Raw genomic sequence first — 20,102 nt, forward strand, 5'->3', positions numbered from 1 at the left:
TATTTATAACTAGGCTGAAAGTTCAGTTCAACTTAATTGATCTAATGCAATAAAACACGGGACCATAAATCAAGTTGATAAGGAAACTTTTTATACCAGAATTCAGGCTATCCATTGTTATAAAACTATGTCATACATATACTGGGGGTATCAGTAGTTTTATTAAGTTTCAACACACAATATTTAAAAGTAATAGATGATCAATTATTTTCTGTGATTAATTGTCCAAAAATATTAAACTTCCAAATAGTTTGCATTTTGCCAGTGGTAATGAATGTATCAAGATAGGCTGCCAGGTAACGAAACATACGCCCACAGCATCTAAATCGTCTGAATGGTCGACAGGGGTTGTCTTTTGTCAGTGGTAATGAATGTATCAAGATAGGCTGCCAGGCAACGAAACATACGCCCACAGCATCTAAATCGTCTGAATGGTCGACAAGGGTTGTCTTTTGTAGGTAACTGGGGCATTTACAAGACAATTTCATACAGATCAGATTATAATTTTTGTCGTTTGAGGGGTCACGAGGTTCTACAAACTGAAACAATGGCCTTAACTCTGGAAGTAATTTACAGAAAATTTTGAAATTTGACAGGCTTTATCGCTTTACTAATTTAAATAATACATATAAATTTCATACAGATAGGATGACTTTTGTCATTCGAACATTCACAACGTTCACAAAGTAAAACAAGGGGAATGCTGTATACAACACATCAATTTTAAAACAACCAGATAATAGCTTTTGGCATTAGAGCGTTCACAAGAAATTGTGGACGGCGGAAGGACGGGGTCCACGGCAACATACGTCCATATTCCATATGGGTGTTTAAAAATGGATACTTTGACAAGACCAGCTATTATTAAAATTCATGGGTAATGAATGCACAAATAGATAAATATAATTCTTTGCTGTAGTGTTTCCATCAAGGTCAATTGAATAACAATAGTTCATTTTTAATTTAAATTTTAATTTAATTTTTAATAAGAAATGAACTGTTCTTTGAAAATAAAAAAAAGTAGTTCCTTTTCAAGCGATATCTACTGTAGAATGTATTATTGGGTGATAATAGAATTTATCATTAGCTGCAACCAGGAACATAAATTATAACTAAAATAAATAATAAAACCAGATTTCCTTCTAAAACAATAGAAATAAGTTATTATTAGGTAAAGCGACATACTATTACTTTCATTTGTTTAGTGCCCAAGGTGAGGAGTGAGATTTTTCAGAGAATCGTTTTTACACCTACCCTTCTTTAAATTCCATCTGTGAATCTTCTTGGTTTCAAATGTCAGCCTTTTTTTCTTCATTATAATGGAACGAAAAGGCAAACATTCGGTGTTATGGGTCATTTGGTTACAATGGAATTAAATACACTCAAATGTTTGGTGTCCAAACTGGTACCCATTCTGTGGCTCTTGTTCTTGAAATGAAACAGTACATGCTTGTTCCGTGGACAATTTCGCATCGATTGATGGACTTCAATTTTTGATATGTCACAACTCCTAGATGGCTTCGATGGCGACATATTCTGTTCCTTGTCCACAGTGTGCTAGTAATTATTTAAATTATCCTTTGTTTGATACTGTTCCTTCCAAATTATGATCCCTGTACTAAATTGCAACCATTTAGACTGATTTTTTGTGAATGACTGGGCTTATATTTTCAAAAGGTTTATTTGACAGTGATGCATCAGCACAATATACCATCACAGAACAATCCTGCAGTTGTCCAACAACAAACTGGTTTGAGGAAAAGAACCAGATTGCATATTTTTATTATCAATAAACAGCTAACAAAATGAATATTTTGCATCTGAGAAATGAAATTACACAAAATTTCCCATGTAAGCTTTCCTTCTATTGGGTAATAAAATAACCAAACAATGATGTAAATTTTGGGATTTATTGCATACAAAACCACCATCTACATGGACAGGTGCAAATAAAATTCACTCCACTTTACAAAAATACCGATTGTTTTGCCTAAGTTTGCATACTGATAAGTCAATAGGATTTTTAAGTATGGGAATATTATAAACAAGCAAGCCATTTCATCAACAGATTTCACTGAAAATAAAATCTGTTGGTAAAAATAAGTAACAACAATTTTTTTTCACAGACATCAACATGGATGACAATGGAAGAAAATATTACAAATTCTGGGGGAATGTCTTCTAAAATAACTACTAATATAGCAAGAAAATATATTTACAATTCAACATGTCAAATTTCTTTTGAACTGTTATTCTGACTTTTTTTTGGCCAGAATTTAATGGTGCATACTTAACCTGCATTATCACCATATCAATGATAATGATCTTCTATTGAAATTTTAATTTCCGCTGAACAATTGGTGTTGATTGTTTTCAACAATGCTAATCAATGGTTTATCTTGTGACTGACTACAAAGTGCCTAAATTTAAATTAATCAATATCGACAAGGATATAAGATAGGAGTTTGAAACAAGAAAACAGAAATAAACCAGTCAGTCTTAATGGCACATTGTGTAGGAAATCTTTCAAAAGAACTCTAAAATTTTGTAGCTGCTGTCTGCTTTATTAATTTGAACAGAGAGGAAACCAAATGAAATTGATATCTTTTATCATACATGTTGCAATATTTTACATTTAACAGCTCTGAACATTAAACAGTACTGATCAAATATCAAATAAATTTAGTGAGTTTGGTAGTTATTTCAGAAGACCTTAAAATATTTAGTACAAGTAATAAAGATAGGTTGCCAGGCAACGAAACGTACGCCCACAGCAGCTAAATTGTCCGAGTGGTTGGCAAGGGTCAACGCATATTTATTCTTTTGTAGGTAATTGGGGGCATTTACAAGATAATTTCATACAGATCAGATTATAATTTTTGTCGTTTGAGGGTTCACAAGGTTCTACAAACTGAAACAAAGGCCTTAACTCTGGAAGTAATTTACAGAAAATTGTATAATTTGACAGGCTTTTTCGTTTTACTAATTTAAATAATGCATATAAATTACATACAGATCGGATGATAACTTTTGTCACAAGGTTCACAAAGTAAAACAAGGGCCATAACTCTAGTAATAATAAACGGAACTTGCTGAAATTCAATAGTATTCTTCTTTTTACTAATTTAAATGCTGCATATAAATTACATACAGATCGGTAGATAACTTTTGATGTTAGAGCGTTCACAAGGTGTAACAAAGTGAAACAAGGGCTATAACTCTAGAAGTAATAAAGGGAAATTGCTGAAATTCAATACGATTCTTTTTTTTACTAATTTAAATGACATATAAATTTCACAAAGATCGGATTATAACTTTAGATGTTAGAGTGTTCACACGGTCCAACAAAGTGAAACAAGGGCCATAAACTCTAGACGTAATAAATGGAAATTATTGAAATTAAATAGGCTTCTTTATCTCACTAATGTCAACAACATATATCAATTTTAAAACAATCGGATGATAACTTTTGGCTTTAGAGCATTCACAAGAACGGACCGACAGACAGACGGACAGACAGCTGCGACGGCAATATACGTCCACATTTCCATGTGGGCCTATAGAAATGAACAACTGGTTTCAAGTAAGTACTGATATTGTGCCAAATTAAACAATTAGTAAGTTTGGTTTTTCCTTTCTTATAAATAAATAAAAAAAATATCACTGTGTAAATTCTCATCTTAAAAAGGTCTGTTATAGAAATTTGTACAATAAATATATTCAATAAATATACACAACAAAATGAAACTGTCTGTTGAATTGGTTGTCAAAATCCAGCTTTGAATATCTTTGTGGAATAGTGACCATTGTAGTTTTATATGAATCAACACTTTCTCGCTTTTGAATTTATCAACATAATGCAATTCAGTGATTTTGAACAGAGCATTCATGCCCATAACCCTAAAAGGTACTTAATATATAATGCATAACAATTTAGACAAGTTTGTATACAATTTTTCTTTCACCTTAGCACAAGAGCTCTATCACAAGGTGAAATGTCTTTTAAAAGGTAAAATATCTTAATTTATGCTGTAGAAATGTTTTATGTTTAATCTTCAAGATCATTTTTTATATGTGAGATGACAAACGAATGTTATAGTGCCTTCAGGTCATTTTTCCATTAATCACATATTTAAAAAACAAACCCACATTTATGTGTACATGCATATACATGTTTTCTACTTTATTTCTTTATCTACTTTTCATTATAGACCTACAATGATTTTACAGTCAATTCAAAGCTGGATTTTGTACTAAATTTAAAGGTAAAATAAATAACAATAACTATATATTTACAAATAAAATGTTGGCATTGTTTGCTAATAGTAATGATTATTACAGACATAGAAGGGACATTAGTTAAGACCTGTCCTGGACAAGAGATGCTGTTTCAACATGGAACAAACATCCAGTAAAATGTAGGTTGATGTATACACAAAATAAATAAATATATTATCTGGTTTATCTTTTATAATCAGCTCACAATCAATAAACCACACAGAAGATGATATACAAGATAAGAAATAGAATCCCTGAATTCAAACTCTGTGGAAATAATAAAACACAGAGGAAAATATACACAATTCCACTATATCAAATTGTTTACATGCAGCCTTCTTCTAAATGGAAATAAAATTATAATAAAAATAGAGAAAAAACAAACCAAGTGAGGTATTTGAAGGAATAATGCAAAGCTGGGGTAAAAATCTGTCATATTATTAAATAAGTCATAAATAACACAACCAACAAAAACATAGTGAACAAATTATTGAAAATACCTGAGATATGGAATTAGAATACACATTCTTAATCTACTCATATCTAAGTATACTTATTATTATATAATATAATGTATACTAATTGATACGAGTACAGTTTACATATACATTAACATTATATAAACTACATCCACATGCAATATTTTACCAAATACTATCTCTTATGATTGATAACCATACAATCACTCATTAAATTTTTTTTAATAAATGATTCTATTTATACAGATATCTATTATACATGTACATTAGTATATATTCATCTATGAACATTTCAATAACAGTAAAGGAAGAAAAGGATAACATTTTGCTCTTTATTAATAATGATTATTGCTTAGTATCTTTGGCAGAAAGTTACCATTCATTACTATTAAGGAAATATTTTTGAAAAAAGCTTTACATTTTCTACACAATTTTTTTTATAAAACTCAATTATCATTCGAGAAATATTAAACTTAAAAATTTTTATTAGTGTATTCCAGTCAGAAATGATTAAATACTACATGTAAATAGGCACATCAACTTAAAAGTGAGATATAACAAAAACAAGGCATAACAAAAGATTATAATCTGTTGAACAAAAGGGTTCTAAAATTTTGGTTAAACAAAATTAAATCTAATATACTTTTAATCATATAATCGATGCTAAATATCATAATGGAACAAAAATAAATTGTATACTATTGAAGGCTGCATGTATCAAGTGTATTCTCTGACCTACTAATTGCCAGTGTGTGGGTGTGTATATGTATGTATGTATATGATGTACATGTACAGTACTAGTTGTATACATGTATTGTTATTATGCATCTAAACACTGACCCACTAAAACAATAGCTATAGCTATGTTATTCTAACAGATAACAATACATTAACTATGTGGATAGATTATATTACTAGTTTATACTTGTAATAATAAGCAACCTCTTAATGATGAGGATATGGTTCAAATAAACAGATATATGTATGTAAATGTATAGCGAGCATCAATAATTATTACATAAATGTTTATAATATAATTTAAGGATATAAAGCTACAGATCTTTGCAAAATAATTGTTATATATTTTTGTCCTGTTTTCTTTCTCACTATTTATTATACAATTAAAGGATGGAGAAACAGAAATCTTTGTACATAGATCTGTAGCAATGAGGTATTTGTAAGTGGGATGCTTTGGTCAACTGGTTCCTATAACCAGGAAAGACTAGATAAAGAGATATTACAACAAAGTACAATAATACAGAACTATACCGCTATACATACATTAAACTAAAAGATACCATAATTTCTAAGTACCCATAATCAACACCTTATATTTTGTGTAGTTGTTATAATCTTTACTCCATTCTATTATGTGGATTATTTACATAGAGTCCAATTAGTAGTAAAATCATCTACATCTTAATGTTGAATGTGAATATATTTTATATGATAGGATATATTGAATATATTAGTATCTTCATGCATGGTATTTGATGTGGTCAGCAATAAAAACTGCACAAACATACATTATACACTTAATTATTAACACTCTGTTATTTAACTTTCCAATAAAACACAATGACCATACTTTGGCAATTTCTGGAAGTATCTGCAACTGTGCATATCAAAAATACATCATAAATTGACACATTAAAATAGATAAATACATGAAAAAGTCAACACATTTGGAAAATCAAAAAGGGAAGGAGGCGGGAGGGAGAGGGGGGGGGGGATAGAAATATATCTTTAAAATATATCATAAATACAGGGAAGATTAATAATATATTCTTCTGTCCATTATCTACCAAATTGTCACACAAAATAGAATGTAATATATGTTAATTAATAGTAAAAATCATATATATATAGGACCACAACAATCCCAAATTCACTCATCAAACACACACATATTTTTATAGGATCACATTATTGCCCATAATATATAACTTTTGTTTTAAATCACGCTTACAAAAAGAAAACAAAACCAAATAAATAAGTATATAAAAACCTGTCTTGTTTTTTTAATAGGGGTCTTTTGTTTACTGGTTTTAAAGAAGGCTGACAACCATGTGAGGGATACTAGCTTATAAAACACAAAAGTTTTATGGAGCAATATTTAAGGAATTTAATAGTAGCAAGTTCCAACAACTGTTCTCTTGTCTTAACTAGCTTCTTACGGAGAACCTTTGCTGAAAGGTTGCATCTACTGAATTCTGTAAATATATTCCGTAAGTTTTGTGCTTTACTTAATGTGGCCAAATTATCAGACTATTTACTAGAGTTTACATCTTTAGGTTGAAGTTTTTAAAGAGGCAGAAGTACATTTAATTTATTTCACATTCAAAAGATAGGTTGCCAGACAACAAGTCATACACCCACAGCAGCTAAGTTGCCCAAGCAGTCGGCAAAGGTTGTCTCATATCTATTCTTCCGTAGGCAATGGGAGCATTTCCAAGAAACTAAATGAAGAAAATGTAGTTATCAAAAATAATTAAAATTTGATGAACTTCTAGCTCTTCCTAGTGCTAACATTTATTATATAAAATATGTACTGGTTCTAACAAATGATAAGCCTATCTGAAAATTAATACGCTTTTTTGCGTCATGCACCTACATACACTTTTGTTTATAAAATTAGCCTCTGGAAGGACAGGGGTGACAACAATATACAACCACATTTATATGTAGGTGTTTTAAAAATAACCCAAGTGTAATTTCCTCAAATCATGTCCAGCAGTCAACCGAGATCTTTGGATTATAAACTTACATTTCAAGTTTCAACAAAATCGGATAAAAATTGTGACCTCTATAGGGTCCACAACCTTGATATACCATATTTTTACGCAATTTGAGAACGAGGGGCAGCCATATTGTCTGTCAGTTTTGGGCCGATTTTCACGAAATTCGAACGCAGCCCTCCTTAATGTGTAACGGTGATATAATAATACGTTTTTTTAAATCGGATAACAAGCGGCTGCCAGGCAGGATACGCCCACATTTTCGAGAGATGGATAGAGAACAAGCTAAAAAGAAAGCGATTTTTGGTACAATCAGGGGCCATAATTCAGGAAGTTACGGTCCGATATGCACGAATATCGAACGGAACCGAGATCTTTGGATTATAAACTTACATTTCAAGTTTCAACAAAATCAGATAAAAATTGTGACCTCTATAGGGTCCACAACCTTGATATACCATATTTTTACGCTAATTGAGAATGAACGGCGGCCATTTTGACTGTCAATTTTGGGGCGATTTTCACAAAATTCAAACTCAACTGTCCTTAGGGTGGAACGGTAATATAATAATACAGTTTTTTAAATCGGATAAAAATTATGATCTCTAATGGGTCCACAAGCTAAAACATGATTTTTCGTACAATCAGGGGCCATAATTCAGGAAGTTACAATCCGATATGGGCGAATGTCGAAAGGAACCGAGATCTTTGGGTTATAAACTTACATTTCAAGTTTCAAACTTACATTTCAAGTTTTAAATCGGATAAAAATTATGACCTCTATAGGGTCCACAAACTCAAAACGCAATTTTTCGTACAATCAGGGTGTAGCGGTGATATAATAATACGTTTTTTTAAATCAGATAAAAATTATGACCTCTATAGGGTCCACAAGCTAAAAAGCGCGATTTTTCGTACAATCAGGGGCCATAATTCAGGAAGTTACGTTCCAATATGCGCTAGTATCGAAAGGAACCGAGATCTTTGGGTTATAAACTTACATTTCAAGTTTCAACAAAATCGGATAAAATTGTGACCTCTATAGGGCCCACAACCTTGATATACCATATTTTTACGCTATTTGAGAACGAATGGCGGCCATTTTGTCTGTCAGTTTTGGGCCGATTTTCACGAAATTTGAACTCGGTCGTCTTTAGGGTGTAACGGTGATATAATAATACGTTTTTTTAAATCGGATAAAAATTATGACCTCTATAGGGTCCACAAGCTAAAAACGCGATTTTTCGTACAATCAGGGGCCATAATTCAGGAAGTTACGGTCCAATATGCGCGAATATCGAAAAGAACTGAGATCTTTAGGTTATAAACTTACATTTCAAGTTTCAACAAAATCGGATAAAAATTGTGACCTCTATAGGGTCCACAACCTTGATATACCATATTTTTACGCTATTTGAGAACGAACGACGGCCATTTTGTCTGTCAGTTTTGGGCCGATTTTCACGAAATTCTAACTCAATCATCCTTAGGGTGTAACGGTGATATAATAATACGTTTTTTTAAATCAGATAAAAATTATGACCTCTATAGGGTCCACAAGGTAAAAACGCGATTTTTCATACAATCTGGGGCCATAATTCAGGAAGTTACGTTCCGATATGCACGAATATCGAAAGGAACCAAGATCTTTGGGTTATAAGCACATATTTCAGGTTTAAACCAAATCGGATAAAAATTGTAACCTCTACAGTGTTCACAAGCTAAAAACATGATTTTTCGTGCAATCAGGGGCCATAATTCATGAAGTTACGGTCCGCTACATGGCAATATCGAAAGGAACCGAGATCTTAGGGTGATAAACCTATATTTCAAGTTTCATTGAAATCGGATAAAAATTGTGACCTGTAGACTGTTCACAAACAATTGTGGACGGACGGATGGACGGGGGCGACAACAATAAACGTCCACATGAAAATGTGGGCGTATAAAAAATATATCTAGGGAATGGGATGCCAAATGCTATGGTATCTAAAACTAAAACTACTGCCTCTTTAATATATTTAAGATGAATGACATTGAAAATAAAGCACAAAATATGACAAATTGTTGTGTTGTATTTGTCAATATTAATGTATAGAATGTGAAGAAATAATCTGTCCAGTTTCTCATATAAGCAAGCCAACATTGAATGAAGAAATAATCAATATGGTAAATTTGAACAATTTATACATGTAAACTTAAACAACATTCCTTCAGATTTTGATCAAGATGAAGTAATACTGAGATTCATTTTAATGTAAGGAATTGGTACAATGTACATACATGAACATGTATGTGGTAAAATATAATAGATATGAAATGAATAAACAAATGGAAAAATATGCTGCCTCCATGCAATGCAAATATATACTCATTGCATCATGATATTAATACAAGGAAATAAAAATATACTGGAATCAAACTTTAAGAAGCAAGACCTCTTTGATTTATGTCAAAATATGGTATGGGTCCCATACTATGGGACAAATTGTATATTGTTTGAGTTTCATTTCAGGCTGAATCTGGTGGTCTGGTTATTTCTGTTGTTTTTTTTGTTGCTTAGACTGTAGTAAACGATTTCCATCTCGCGCAAACAATTAACATATATTTAATCTAACTGACTTTGTTATTTTGTAACCCAGATCAAAGAGGCCATGTCCTTTAATAAATAAAGGTTTTGATTTTCATTTGACATAACAAAACCTCGGATAAAATGTCTTTTTTACAAAACAATACTTGCAGATGTGTGGGAGTAGTACTCAAACATGCACAACACAAAATGTGTTAAGGTAATGGTAAAAATAATAACATTAATATACATTGCACTCATATTTGTAGACCTAGAAATCACACTTATTTTCCTGAGGTAAAATGAACTTAAAGCCCACTTAAGACAGATAGAAAGGCCAATTGATATTGAAGATAAGAATCTTATGAAAATCAATTTAAATATCATTTGGTGCACCCCACTGATTTGCTCATTACAATCAAAATTTTACATTTACAGCAAAATAATTCAAAGCTAAATGTAAAATGTTTGGACTTTTGAAAGTGATTATATATCACAGTTGCACAATATACCACTTATTCAACAGATGACTGCATATAAAAAGCATATTATACATGAAGAGTCCCGGGGACGAACGATCTAAGTCACTTTTTCAACAAACCCCAGTTAATGGCGCCATCTGGTAGCAAATTGTATAAGTTTTTTGTGGAACAATCAACTTCAGGTAAAAACGATAGGAGTCACATCGAACCAAGGCCCTTCTGAAATGGCCTCCCGGACAAATACAAGTCCATCAAATTTATTTGACCTTAATTTGGCTCAAAAGTGGAAGTCAGTTGTTGTACTGGTAATTATGATTCGTATTAAACATCATTTTGAAGTTGTAATTAAACCCACTCATCGTTCTGTTCGTGTCAAGCATTCTCGTCCAAAAGTCTGTTTTGCCTTTTATGCGAAAAAGACAAAAATGTGACTTACATCGTTTTTCCCCTGGACTTTTCACATGTTAGCAGCTACATGTATCTAAGCATCACCAAGCTTACATGTACTTACATACATGTATTAGTTTGCATCTGAGTTTAGAATTCCCCAAAATATGTTGACCTCTTGATTCTATATTATTAAGTACGTCTATAATTATAATACACATGGCCTTAACTGTCTACTGACTCAAGCTTAAAGTAAAAATTGTAGACGTGGGGGATAACATGCAGTCAATGGGTTAAAGGTGAAAATCTAGGTTTTACCATTCTCTTCTCATCAAGTTGTGACTGGAACTGATTTACTGGCTTAAACAACTTCATTTTCATATCAACATCATCTTCTTCTTCAACATCATCGCACATCATATCATTATCATACACATCTTCAAACTTCTGTCTTTCTGAGAATTCATTAGTACCGACATTACCATTCCCATTCAATTTACTGTGTAGACGTTGCATATGTCTTTTCAACAGTTGTGGGTATCGAGTGCTGTATTGACAGCTCGTGCATGACAACTTTGTCTTGGCAACACTGGAGTTGGATGTCTTACTTTTGGCATGTACCTCTTGGAAGTGTTTGTGACATATAACTCTTGACCCAAACCTTTCACTGCACATAGTACATTTGAATTTTTTTAGTTCTTGTCTTGTTGGACTCCCTGAGATAGACCTATTGACATCGGTGTGATACTTATCGACATGATATGAAAGCATAAGTTCATCTGGGAATGACTTTGGACACAATTTACAAGAAAACATTGTAGATTGATTGTTTAAAATGTTATGCATTTTTTCTTCATGAGCTACAAGATTAGACAACCATTTAGTCTTGTAATCACACAAAACACAAGAATAATCGACCTGATCATTTAATGTCCCAGATGATTTCCTCATTTCTTCTACTTCCTCTTCTGAATTGGAAGAAACAGGATCACTATCACCATTTTGTATATCATCAGTTTTTAATGTCACCTTGGCATTATGTTCCTGTATTAAATGAAGCTGTAATGTTAATTCATTGGCAAATATATCACCACACACTTCACATGCTTTACATTCATCACTTGTTGCTTGTTTTAAAGGAAGTCGCATATCAACGGCTTCATTCCTAGGAAAAGAAGCATGATCTTTCATTATGTGAGCTTTCAGCCATTTACCATTTTGAAAGTGCATATCACAAAGATGGCATATTTCTGGGGTTTTATTGCTTGGTAAATCTTCTTCCTTTTTTTTGATATCCATCATCTTTGACTGTGATTTTTCACTTGATGTAGAAATTCTTGGCATTGAAAGATTTTCTGGTTTTGATTGGTATGTGGTTTTGTCAGCTATATTTTGATCAGGTTGGCTGGAAGTGTTGCTGGCTGTATCACAATCGGAAAGAGCAGGGGAACCACTCACTGTTGGTGAAAGGGATTTATCACTTGGTACAATACCATGTTTGTTCAACTTGTGTGTCCTTAAGAAGTATTTATTACAAACTTCCTTGTTACAGATTTCACAGATTACTCTTGAAGAATTGACAGGTTCCTTCCAGCGCCATGTATGTTTCTCATAGCCATCATTTACATTGTTCTTTGAACTACTACTGGATGGGGTAGATGGTAGATTAGATGTCAATAATGGCATATTCGATAATGATGTACATGTTGGTACAAATGGAAATCCAGGCATCATTGGCAGGCTTGGCAGACCTGGCATCATTGGGATAAGTGGGTAGGATCTGTCCTTCTCAGATTCCAATTTTTCAGATTTAATACCATGGATGTTTAGCTTGTGAGTTCTAAGAAAATATTTACTGCAAAACTCTTTCTTACATATCTCACAATATGCTTCAGGGTCAATTCCAAGCTTCATCAGCTCTTCATATGTTGGTTTATCAGATGGAGGAGTTGCATTTAAGTCAATTTTCTTCGCGTTCTGTGCTCTGGCTAATAATTCCTGGGCAAATAATTCTGGTATGAACATGGGCATATCATTCATATCTTGTTTTAAACTACCAGATTGTTTTAATCCACTGATAAATTGAAATTGCTCACATTTCTTTTCAGAAGTTTCACTTAGGCCAATGTCAATGCCGTGCACTTTAAGTTTATGCGCCTTCAGGAAGTATTTATTGCAAAGTTCTTTGTTACATATATCACATATAACACGATCTGCTAATTTGGCTGCTATCATATTTCCAAACATGGTAGAAGCATTAGTATTGTTACTGTTATTACTGGCAGCTTGGGCTTCACTTGCTACTTTCAACAAACCTTCTGATCCAGGGATATCCATTCTGGGGGCAATAGCTTCTGATCCATTTGGTTCTCCACAAAGATCACTACAAGTTTCTTGCAACATACCGTGTACATTCATGCAGTGAATTTTGTAGGAGTACTTATTAGAAAACTCCTTATTGCATGGCTTACAGTATGTGATATAGTTTTCTTGGCTTGAACTTTGAGTAGATGGACTTTTTGGAATATCCACTTCTTGTTTTGTCTCTTTGGGTAGGGGTAAGTCTTTCGTCATGTGAAGAAAAGCTGGAGGAATTTCAATCCCATCATCTGTAAAGACGCCATGTTTACTGGCTTTATGTATCTTGAGAAACAGTTTATTGCAGAATTCCTTATGGCATAGTTCACAGTATGCATCTGCATTAAGAATACCAATGTTTCTGGATGTTTCAGCATGGGCTGAAGATAGTAGTGTAGAATGGGATGATGACGCCATCTTGCAAGCAGATGATTGAGAATCAGTTCTTGGTGACAGCTGTAATGGTTGGGAAACTTGTGGTAGTGACTGTGGATGAAGTTGCTGATGAGGAAGTAATGACTGAGCTTGGATGATAGCTACAGGAGGCATAAAAGGGTTCAATACCATAACACCAGGCATATTGGGCATAGTGGGTAAGCCAGCCATATTAGCCATACTTGCAATGGTATGAGGTAAGATTATTGGGGAGGACGTTGCTGAAGAAGTAAATGGGATGTCAAAGTTAGAACGATTACGTTTGGATGATGAGGCTGGAGTTTCAGGCACTATACCATGAACATCTTGTTTATGCTTCTTGAGGTAGTATTTGTTACAGAAATGCTTTTGACATATTTCACAGTAGTCTTCCATATCTGGATGTGTAGAGTTTTTGGAAGCTGAACTTGTTGTTTCTGTGTGTTGTTTGCTAGAGGCTAACACTGTAACTGGGGGTGGCGCTTTTGGTGTTTCTGCTTTTATCATTGACTGAATTATTGCTTCAACCTTGGGTGTAGCTGGGGGGGAAGGTGCTATTTTGCTTGGTGCAAGCAAAGGGGCTTCCTTCTGATGTACCATTGGAAGAGGAACAGGCAAATTAGAAAACCCAGAGGTATTTCCATACGAAAATGGTGAATTTTCATATACACCATGTTTATTTGCTTTGTGGGTTTTCAAGAAATACTTATTACAGAATTCACGGTCACATATTTCACAGTAGGCATCTTGATGAAATATTCTACTATTGTCATTTTTAGAGAGCATGTCTAAACCAGCATCAGACTGTGAATCATTCTGGTGTTTAGGTGGTGTTTCTACTTCTTTTACTTTAGTAGGCAATTCATCTTTGTTGTTATTGTGACCATTTGGTATGAAAACAGTTTCCTGTTGTAATTCACTTCCCAAACGATGATATGCTGTTGGAAAGTCTACTTGAGATATCTTTGGTTCATAATGTTGATTCCGTACATGATCATTTAATGCATCTTCAGATGGAAAAGTTTCGGGACATTTTTCACATGATATAATTGCAACATGCATATCCATTGGTTCCCCTTCATGATCAACACCATTTTCTTCTTGGAAATTTGCACCCCCATTACTAAAATCTAATACAGTTGTTTGTGGAGGCAGTACCATTGATCCTGTATCAGATACCCGTATTGGTTTTACTTGCTTTCTTCTACTCATTATGTTTGTTTTTGTTCCTACAGTACACCACTAATTATATCCAACATAAAACACATACACTTTTATTTCTAGTCAAATTTTGATTTTAAGTTCCAACGGTCAGCCATTTAAAAGTTGTCAAAATTTCGAAATCGTCTTTCACTTGGTTAATCCATGGTGAACCCTTATTTAGCCATGAGAAAATTACATCTGGTTCTTGTCAAGTCTGAAAGTATAAAAAGAGAGATTTATAAAAAAAAAAGTGTGAATTAATAATAAAGACAGTGTGATTTAATTAGCTAAATGTATATGCTAAAGTGCATGTAGTTAAGAAGGGACAGACATATTTATGCAATGCCAAGTTCCAATTTCTTTGTCTGAAAGCGAGTGTAACATGTCATTTATTGTTAAGCTTAAACTTTGTTGTATAAGAAGATTGGGGGATACAATGCCAGAAATCCCCTGCTTTAGTTTCAATTTTGCATGAATGACACTTGGGCGAAAGGTGATTTTGTGTAAATAGGGCCTACATCCAAACTGACATTTCTTCACTAACATCATGTATCATGAAGAAATCTGATTTAAATGCAAATTGGAATTGCAGTCTCCTGAAACTCCTTTAACTCATGTTACCACATTTGAATGACATTCTCCTATATAATTTCTTATTGTTATTCAACGTCGCAAACGTCCTGGGTAAATTACTTTACATGCTGTTGAATGTTTGTTAACCATAATTACACTGATAAATTGCATGTCATAATTTGCATTCACTTGGTCTTAAGAGCTGATAGATGACAGAAACCAATCAATATATTATGGCTACAAAGCCTAGGTTACTTTCATTTTGACATGTAGCTACACAAATCTGAATCACTCTTAATCAAAACAAGACTAAGCAATATTACTAAATAATATAATAATCAGACATTCCTAAAACTTAATTTTGCATTAAATGTACATATACTGATCAACCACGCAGACAACAATAATTTCTTATTCCAACATTTTTTAAGATGACAATTCATTTGAATACATGTATATCAAATAAAACTTCTTTTTTTTTACTGTAATGCCATAAAATGAAAATACAAGTAAAAAAAACTCACACAAATATATAAATTATTGTGCATGAACCTGTTATCAAACTTAAAACAAAAGCCTTGAATATGGCAGGAGATCTGAAAGCTAGACCGTGCTCAATGAGGTTTTTTCTCTGTGTAATCCTAATTATTATTTGACTTTGGGATGAAATATATTAATAGCTATTAATAAAAAGTAATTTGCCTTTGCTATGTCAGTATGGATTGTCTAAATAATTATTATTGATTTGTGTCCTGTTGTCTCTAAATCATGCAGATGTATGAGGTCCAATACGCACATCTATGGTTTCTGTCTGATGTTAGAAGATATTTCATACAAATCAATGAATGAAATAAATAATAATGTGGACAAACCTTCAACAACCCAGTGAATCAAAAATACATTTACTGGCAGGAAAGTAGCTACATGTACATGTATTTTAAAGAGATTATCTGTGTATATATGTATTTGAAAATAATACTTAAGAGTGTACATCAAGCCCTAAATGTTTATCAATTGATTCAAAGATAATTGCCAATTCAAACTTAAATGTTTGGTGCAGTTAAGAGTAAAATAATAACTGATTACAAAAACTAAATCCAAATGGTAATAAGCTTTATAGAATTATGTAATTTCTGTGAACTACTTGTTTAATCTTTTAGGTGTGGTAAAAAATTAGAACAATGGCAAGTTTGTAGTCATGGATTAAACAAAGCAATTTAAAGTAGCAATGCATGATTTGCACTTTTTGAAAAAATATCAAATTTCTCACAGCTAATTCACTAAATATGTACTCAGATTGATTATTAAACATTTAATTAAGGAAACAAAATCAAAATACCAATGCTAAATAATCTCCTGGTTTGGATTCAATCATATAAATAACAGGCCCATGAATTTGGTTCATGGCAAATAGTCTTGTTACATACAGAGCAGCATAGATCTTTGGAATTTTCAATTTGTTATATCTTTTTAAGTACATGTACTGAACAGAACTTAACCATTTTTGGACTGATATTCTTATAAGAGATTCAAGTTTCACAATAGCATAGTTTGCAATGGATTCTATAGCGTTAAAATAATGCATAGAGTCTTTAAATATTAACAAAAAGAAAAAAAAAATGCTCCCTTCAAAATCAAGTTGTGATGAATAAAATCAGAATTAGAATTAAAAATTAAATTCAATTTATATGCGACAAGTACACTTATTCAGCTTTCATTTACCATATTCATGTTGTTCAAAACCAAATAAAGAAAAAAGTATAAATGAGCTTTGACCATCAACATCAGTTAAGTTACTATCAGAAATACAAAGCATTCTTATCTAGGCAATATCCACTTCCCAGTAAGACATTAATATCATTAATTTAATTAAAAACATTGCTGTGTACACATTTTCATATCAGACCCTAAAATAAATCAATAAAATTTGGAGATCCAAGTCTGAAAATGTCATTAACAAGCTACCAATGGTGTAAATCATCCACAATATCATAAATTATTAAAATTTACAAATCATGTATGGTGAAATGAAATATTCCATAGATCAATACAGGAGCCAACAAGTCTGCTCACATATTGAGTTCTAAATTTTCAACTAGAACTGGAAATATGGTGCTGGCTTACTCATTAAACTTGGACTGACCTTTACAAATTACGATACTACAAATTCTGTTACAACTTAATTCCCTCAATACATTTAATCCTATTTATCTTATTCAAAACAATAGCCTACAAGTACATGTACAAATGTATGGTTAAATAGAAATTATAGAGAAACTTAACAAAATTTAAATTGTTTATCAAAAAAGGTTGAACATTTAATTAACATCAATGTGTGAGTGATTTTCATATCGTACATGTAGGTGTTGAGCAAAGTACAATAATTTGTTAATAATGTGACCAAATGTGAACAGAGGGAAGCATGGGGCCAACTCAATCATGTTCTTAATAAGAATATAAATATATCTTACTACAGTACTTGCATTATACTATGATACTGTATTACATTTATTTAATACAATGAAAGTTCATATGTCTTGTAACCTACACCAAATGACCATTGTTGGTAATACTGTACAATCTTCTTGGCAGCGTTTCTTCTAATAGTCTACATAAACGTTGTAGTAGGTAAATTGTAAGGCATGAAATTCTAAGTTTAAAATGTGTACCACATCTGTTTTATGCTATCATACCATTGTAATTTGATCATCGGCTTATATCAGTACATTAGTAGACTAGCTTCTTCTTTAATCCATTACCAAAATTTGTCAGTAATATAATCAGCTTTATAATAAAAGTTTTATTCAACTTAGGCCTATAACACATTGTACACCTTGCTAGGATTATTTAAATAGACACCCCCTCCCTTACACACCCCCACAAACGATTGTATGTGCATTGCCCAAACACACAAATAGTAGTGCCACCTAATCAAGAAATACCTACTATCGAGTGCTCCACCAGTTAACCATGCCTGTTGACCAGAGGGCAAATATGAATTAAGTTCAGTGATATATCTAGAGACATTGCACCACACTCATGATCGTAGTTAGTCTTATAATGTAATAACATTAACTGCTGTTTGTCCTTGGAAGCCGTGGGCTAAACATTGCCACATGCATTGATAAATTACTAAATTTGTAGTAAAAATAATAAAAAATAACCCAAAACATTCTTAATTATAATTGGCAACCTTTAAAATGATACAGTGCAAATAGGCATGCCTCGGAGACAAATTATTAATTCCAATAAAAAAAAAACCTACGTGCAAATTAAGCCCGCGAAATTATTTTAAAACAGATTTTGTTACTCCAGTTCAACAAATTGTTAGAGAAACGCCAGTGTGCTATCGTTTAATATATATTTCCTCGCTTTATCGAGATTAAATTGGGAACGGGGGGGGGGGGGCAATGTCTACTCGAAGTAGGCGATTGACCGTAGCGAAGCCGTAAAGCTCCGGCGATAGCCATTGTACGTAGGCCCCTATACTAAATAAGTACATAGTCTACCATCAGGCGGTCGCAACGTTATCGATACTAAAACACATGGGTAATTTATACACTATCTTAAACGATAAATGATCTAACTAAAAACTGGTAAATCTCAGGTTGGATAATGAAAAAAATATCAATCATAACAAATTAATTGTCCCTAGGGCTAAATAAAATAACATTAATACAAAATGAAAATTGTTTACCGAATTCTGCTGCTGCAATAAGTAGAAAAGCTTCGATGGACCGCATGAATGAAGTTTGCAGAAAACTAAGCATTTAGCTCCGAATGGAATCTAAAGTTTACTTGACGAAATTCATTTCATATATGAACGGATTCTTTTCTCTATCAAACAAAATGGCTTCCATCATTATGCGATGACGTTTGTACTAATATCATCATAATTACGGTACTCTGTTGAGGCAAATTGAGTTCTGAATTAAATTTTAAAACTATAATTCTGACAGGACAATACGGTCAATTTTGATGTGATCTATCATTATAGTAACGGACTATTCAACATATAAAATTTCATCATTTTAATTCATAATCGTACTCTGTCACTGTGGTTTATGTGAATGACTATTTAAATATATGTGTAGAATATTTGTTAATTCTGAAAAGTCCTACCTTGTTTGACGGCCTCTTTCAACTCCTCGCCATTTTGCGCTCGTACCCAGAATTCCCGAATTCAAAATGGCGGATTTCTAAACATGTTATTGGGGAAACACCGTTCAACTTCTATAGAAGTGGATTTTAGCTTCCCTTAAGCCAGCATAATTCAAAATGGGTATGATACTATATTTATCATCCTTATGTCAAGTAATATAATAGGTGATAGTCTGATGACGTCCAGTATTTTAATGACATGAGGCTATTGTTGTACTTAAATCTTGATGCATGAACAAGCACTTGTCAAACTTTAATCAGTATTATAACTAACTTATAAGATCTCAGTTTCTATTGTTTGTTGGACACAGGTTAATTAGCGAGTCTGCATGCCATCTGCTATTTAAGTATTAAAGCACATTACATAACACCGTCCAATTTATATTTTATCTCATGCGCAATTAAACTGTGTTCTTGCGATGAGTGTTGTCTCGTCGAGCGCATGTGTGCAATTATAACG

The 20,102-nt window shown here is 32.6% G+C and overlaps 1 protein-coding gene and 1 long non-coding RNA gene across 3 annotated transcripts in view; one reads left to right on the forward strand and one right to left on the reverse strand.

Annotated features, from left to right (window-relative positions):
- Nucleotides 1–1,896: 1,896 nt before the first annotated feature.
- On the reverse strand, nucleotides 1,897–19,748 carry LOC126817140 (uncharacterized). The gene is made up of 2 exons (XM_050543949.2): nucleotides 19,604–19,748; nucleotides 1,897–15,122 (listed from the first exon to the last, which is right to left on the reverse strand). The coding sequence occupies exon 2, from the start codon at nucleotides 14,915–14,917 to the stop codon at nucleotides 11,219–11,221; it is 3,699 nt and encodes a 1,232-aa protein (XP_050399906.1). The 5' UTR covers nucleotides 14,918–15,122; nucleotides 19,604–19,748; the 3' UTR covers nucleotides 1,897–11,218.
- Nucleotides 19,631–20,102, forward strand: part of LOC126817170 (uncharacterized) — a 111,046-nt gene continuing 110,574 nt past the window's right edge. For both annotated transcript variants that reach the window (XR_007678824.2, XR_007678823.2), the window contains exon 1: nucleotides 19,631–19,763. This is a non-coding gene — a long non-coding RNA (uncharacterized LOC126817170). The remainder of the gene's footprint in view (nucleotides 19,764–20,102) is intronic.

This window comes from Patella vulgata, chromosome 4 (assembly GCF_932274485.2).
Source record: "Patella vulgata chromosome 4, xgPatVulg1.2, whole genome shotgun sequence".
In the NCBI taxonomy this organism is placed as follows: domain Eukaryota; kingdom Metazoa; phylum Mollusca; class Gastropoda; family Patellidae; genus Patella; species Patella vulgata.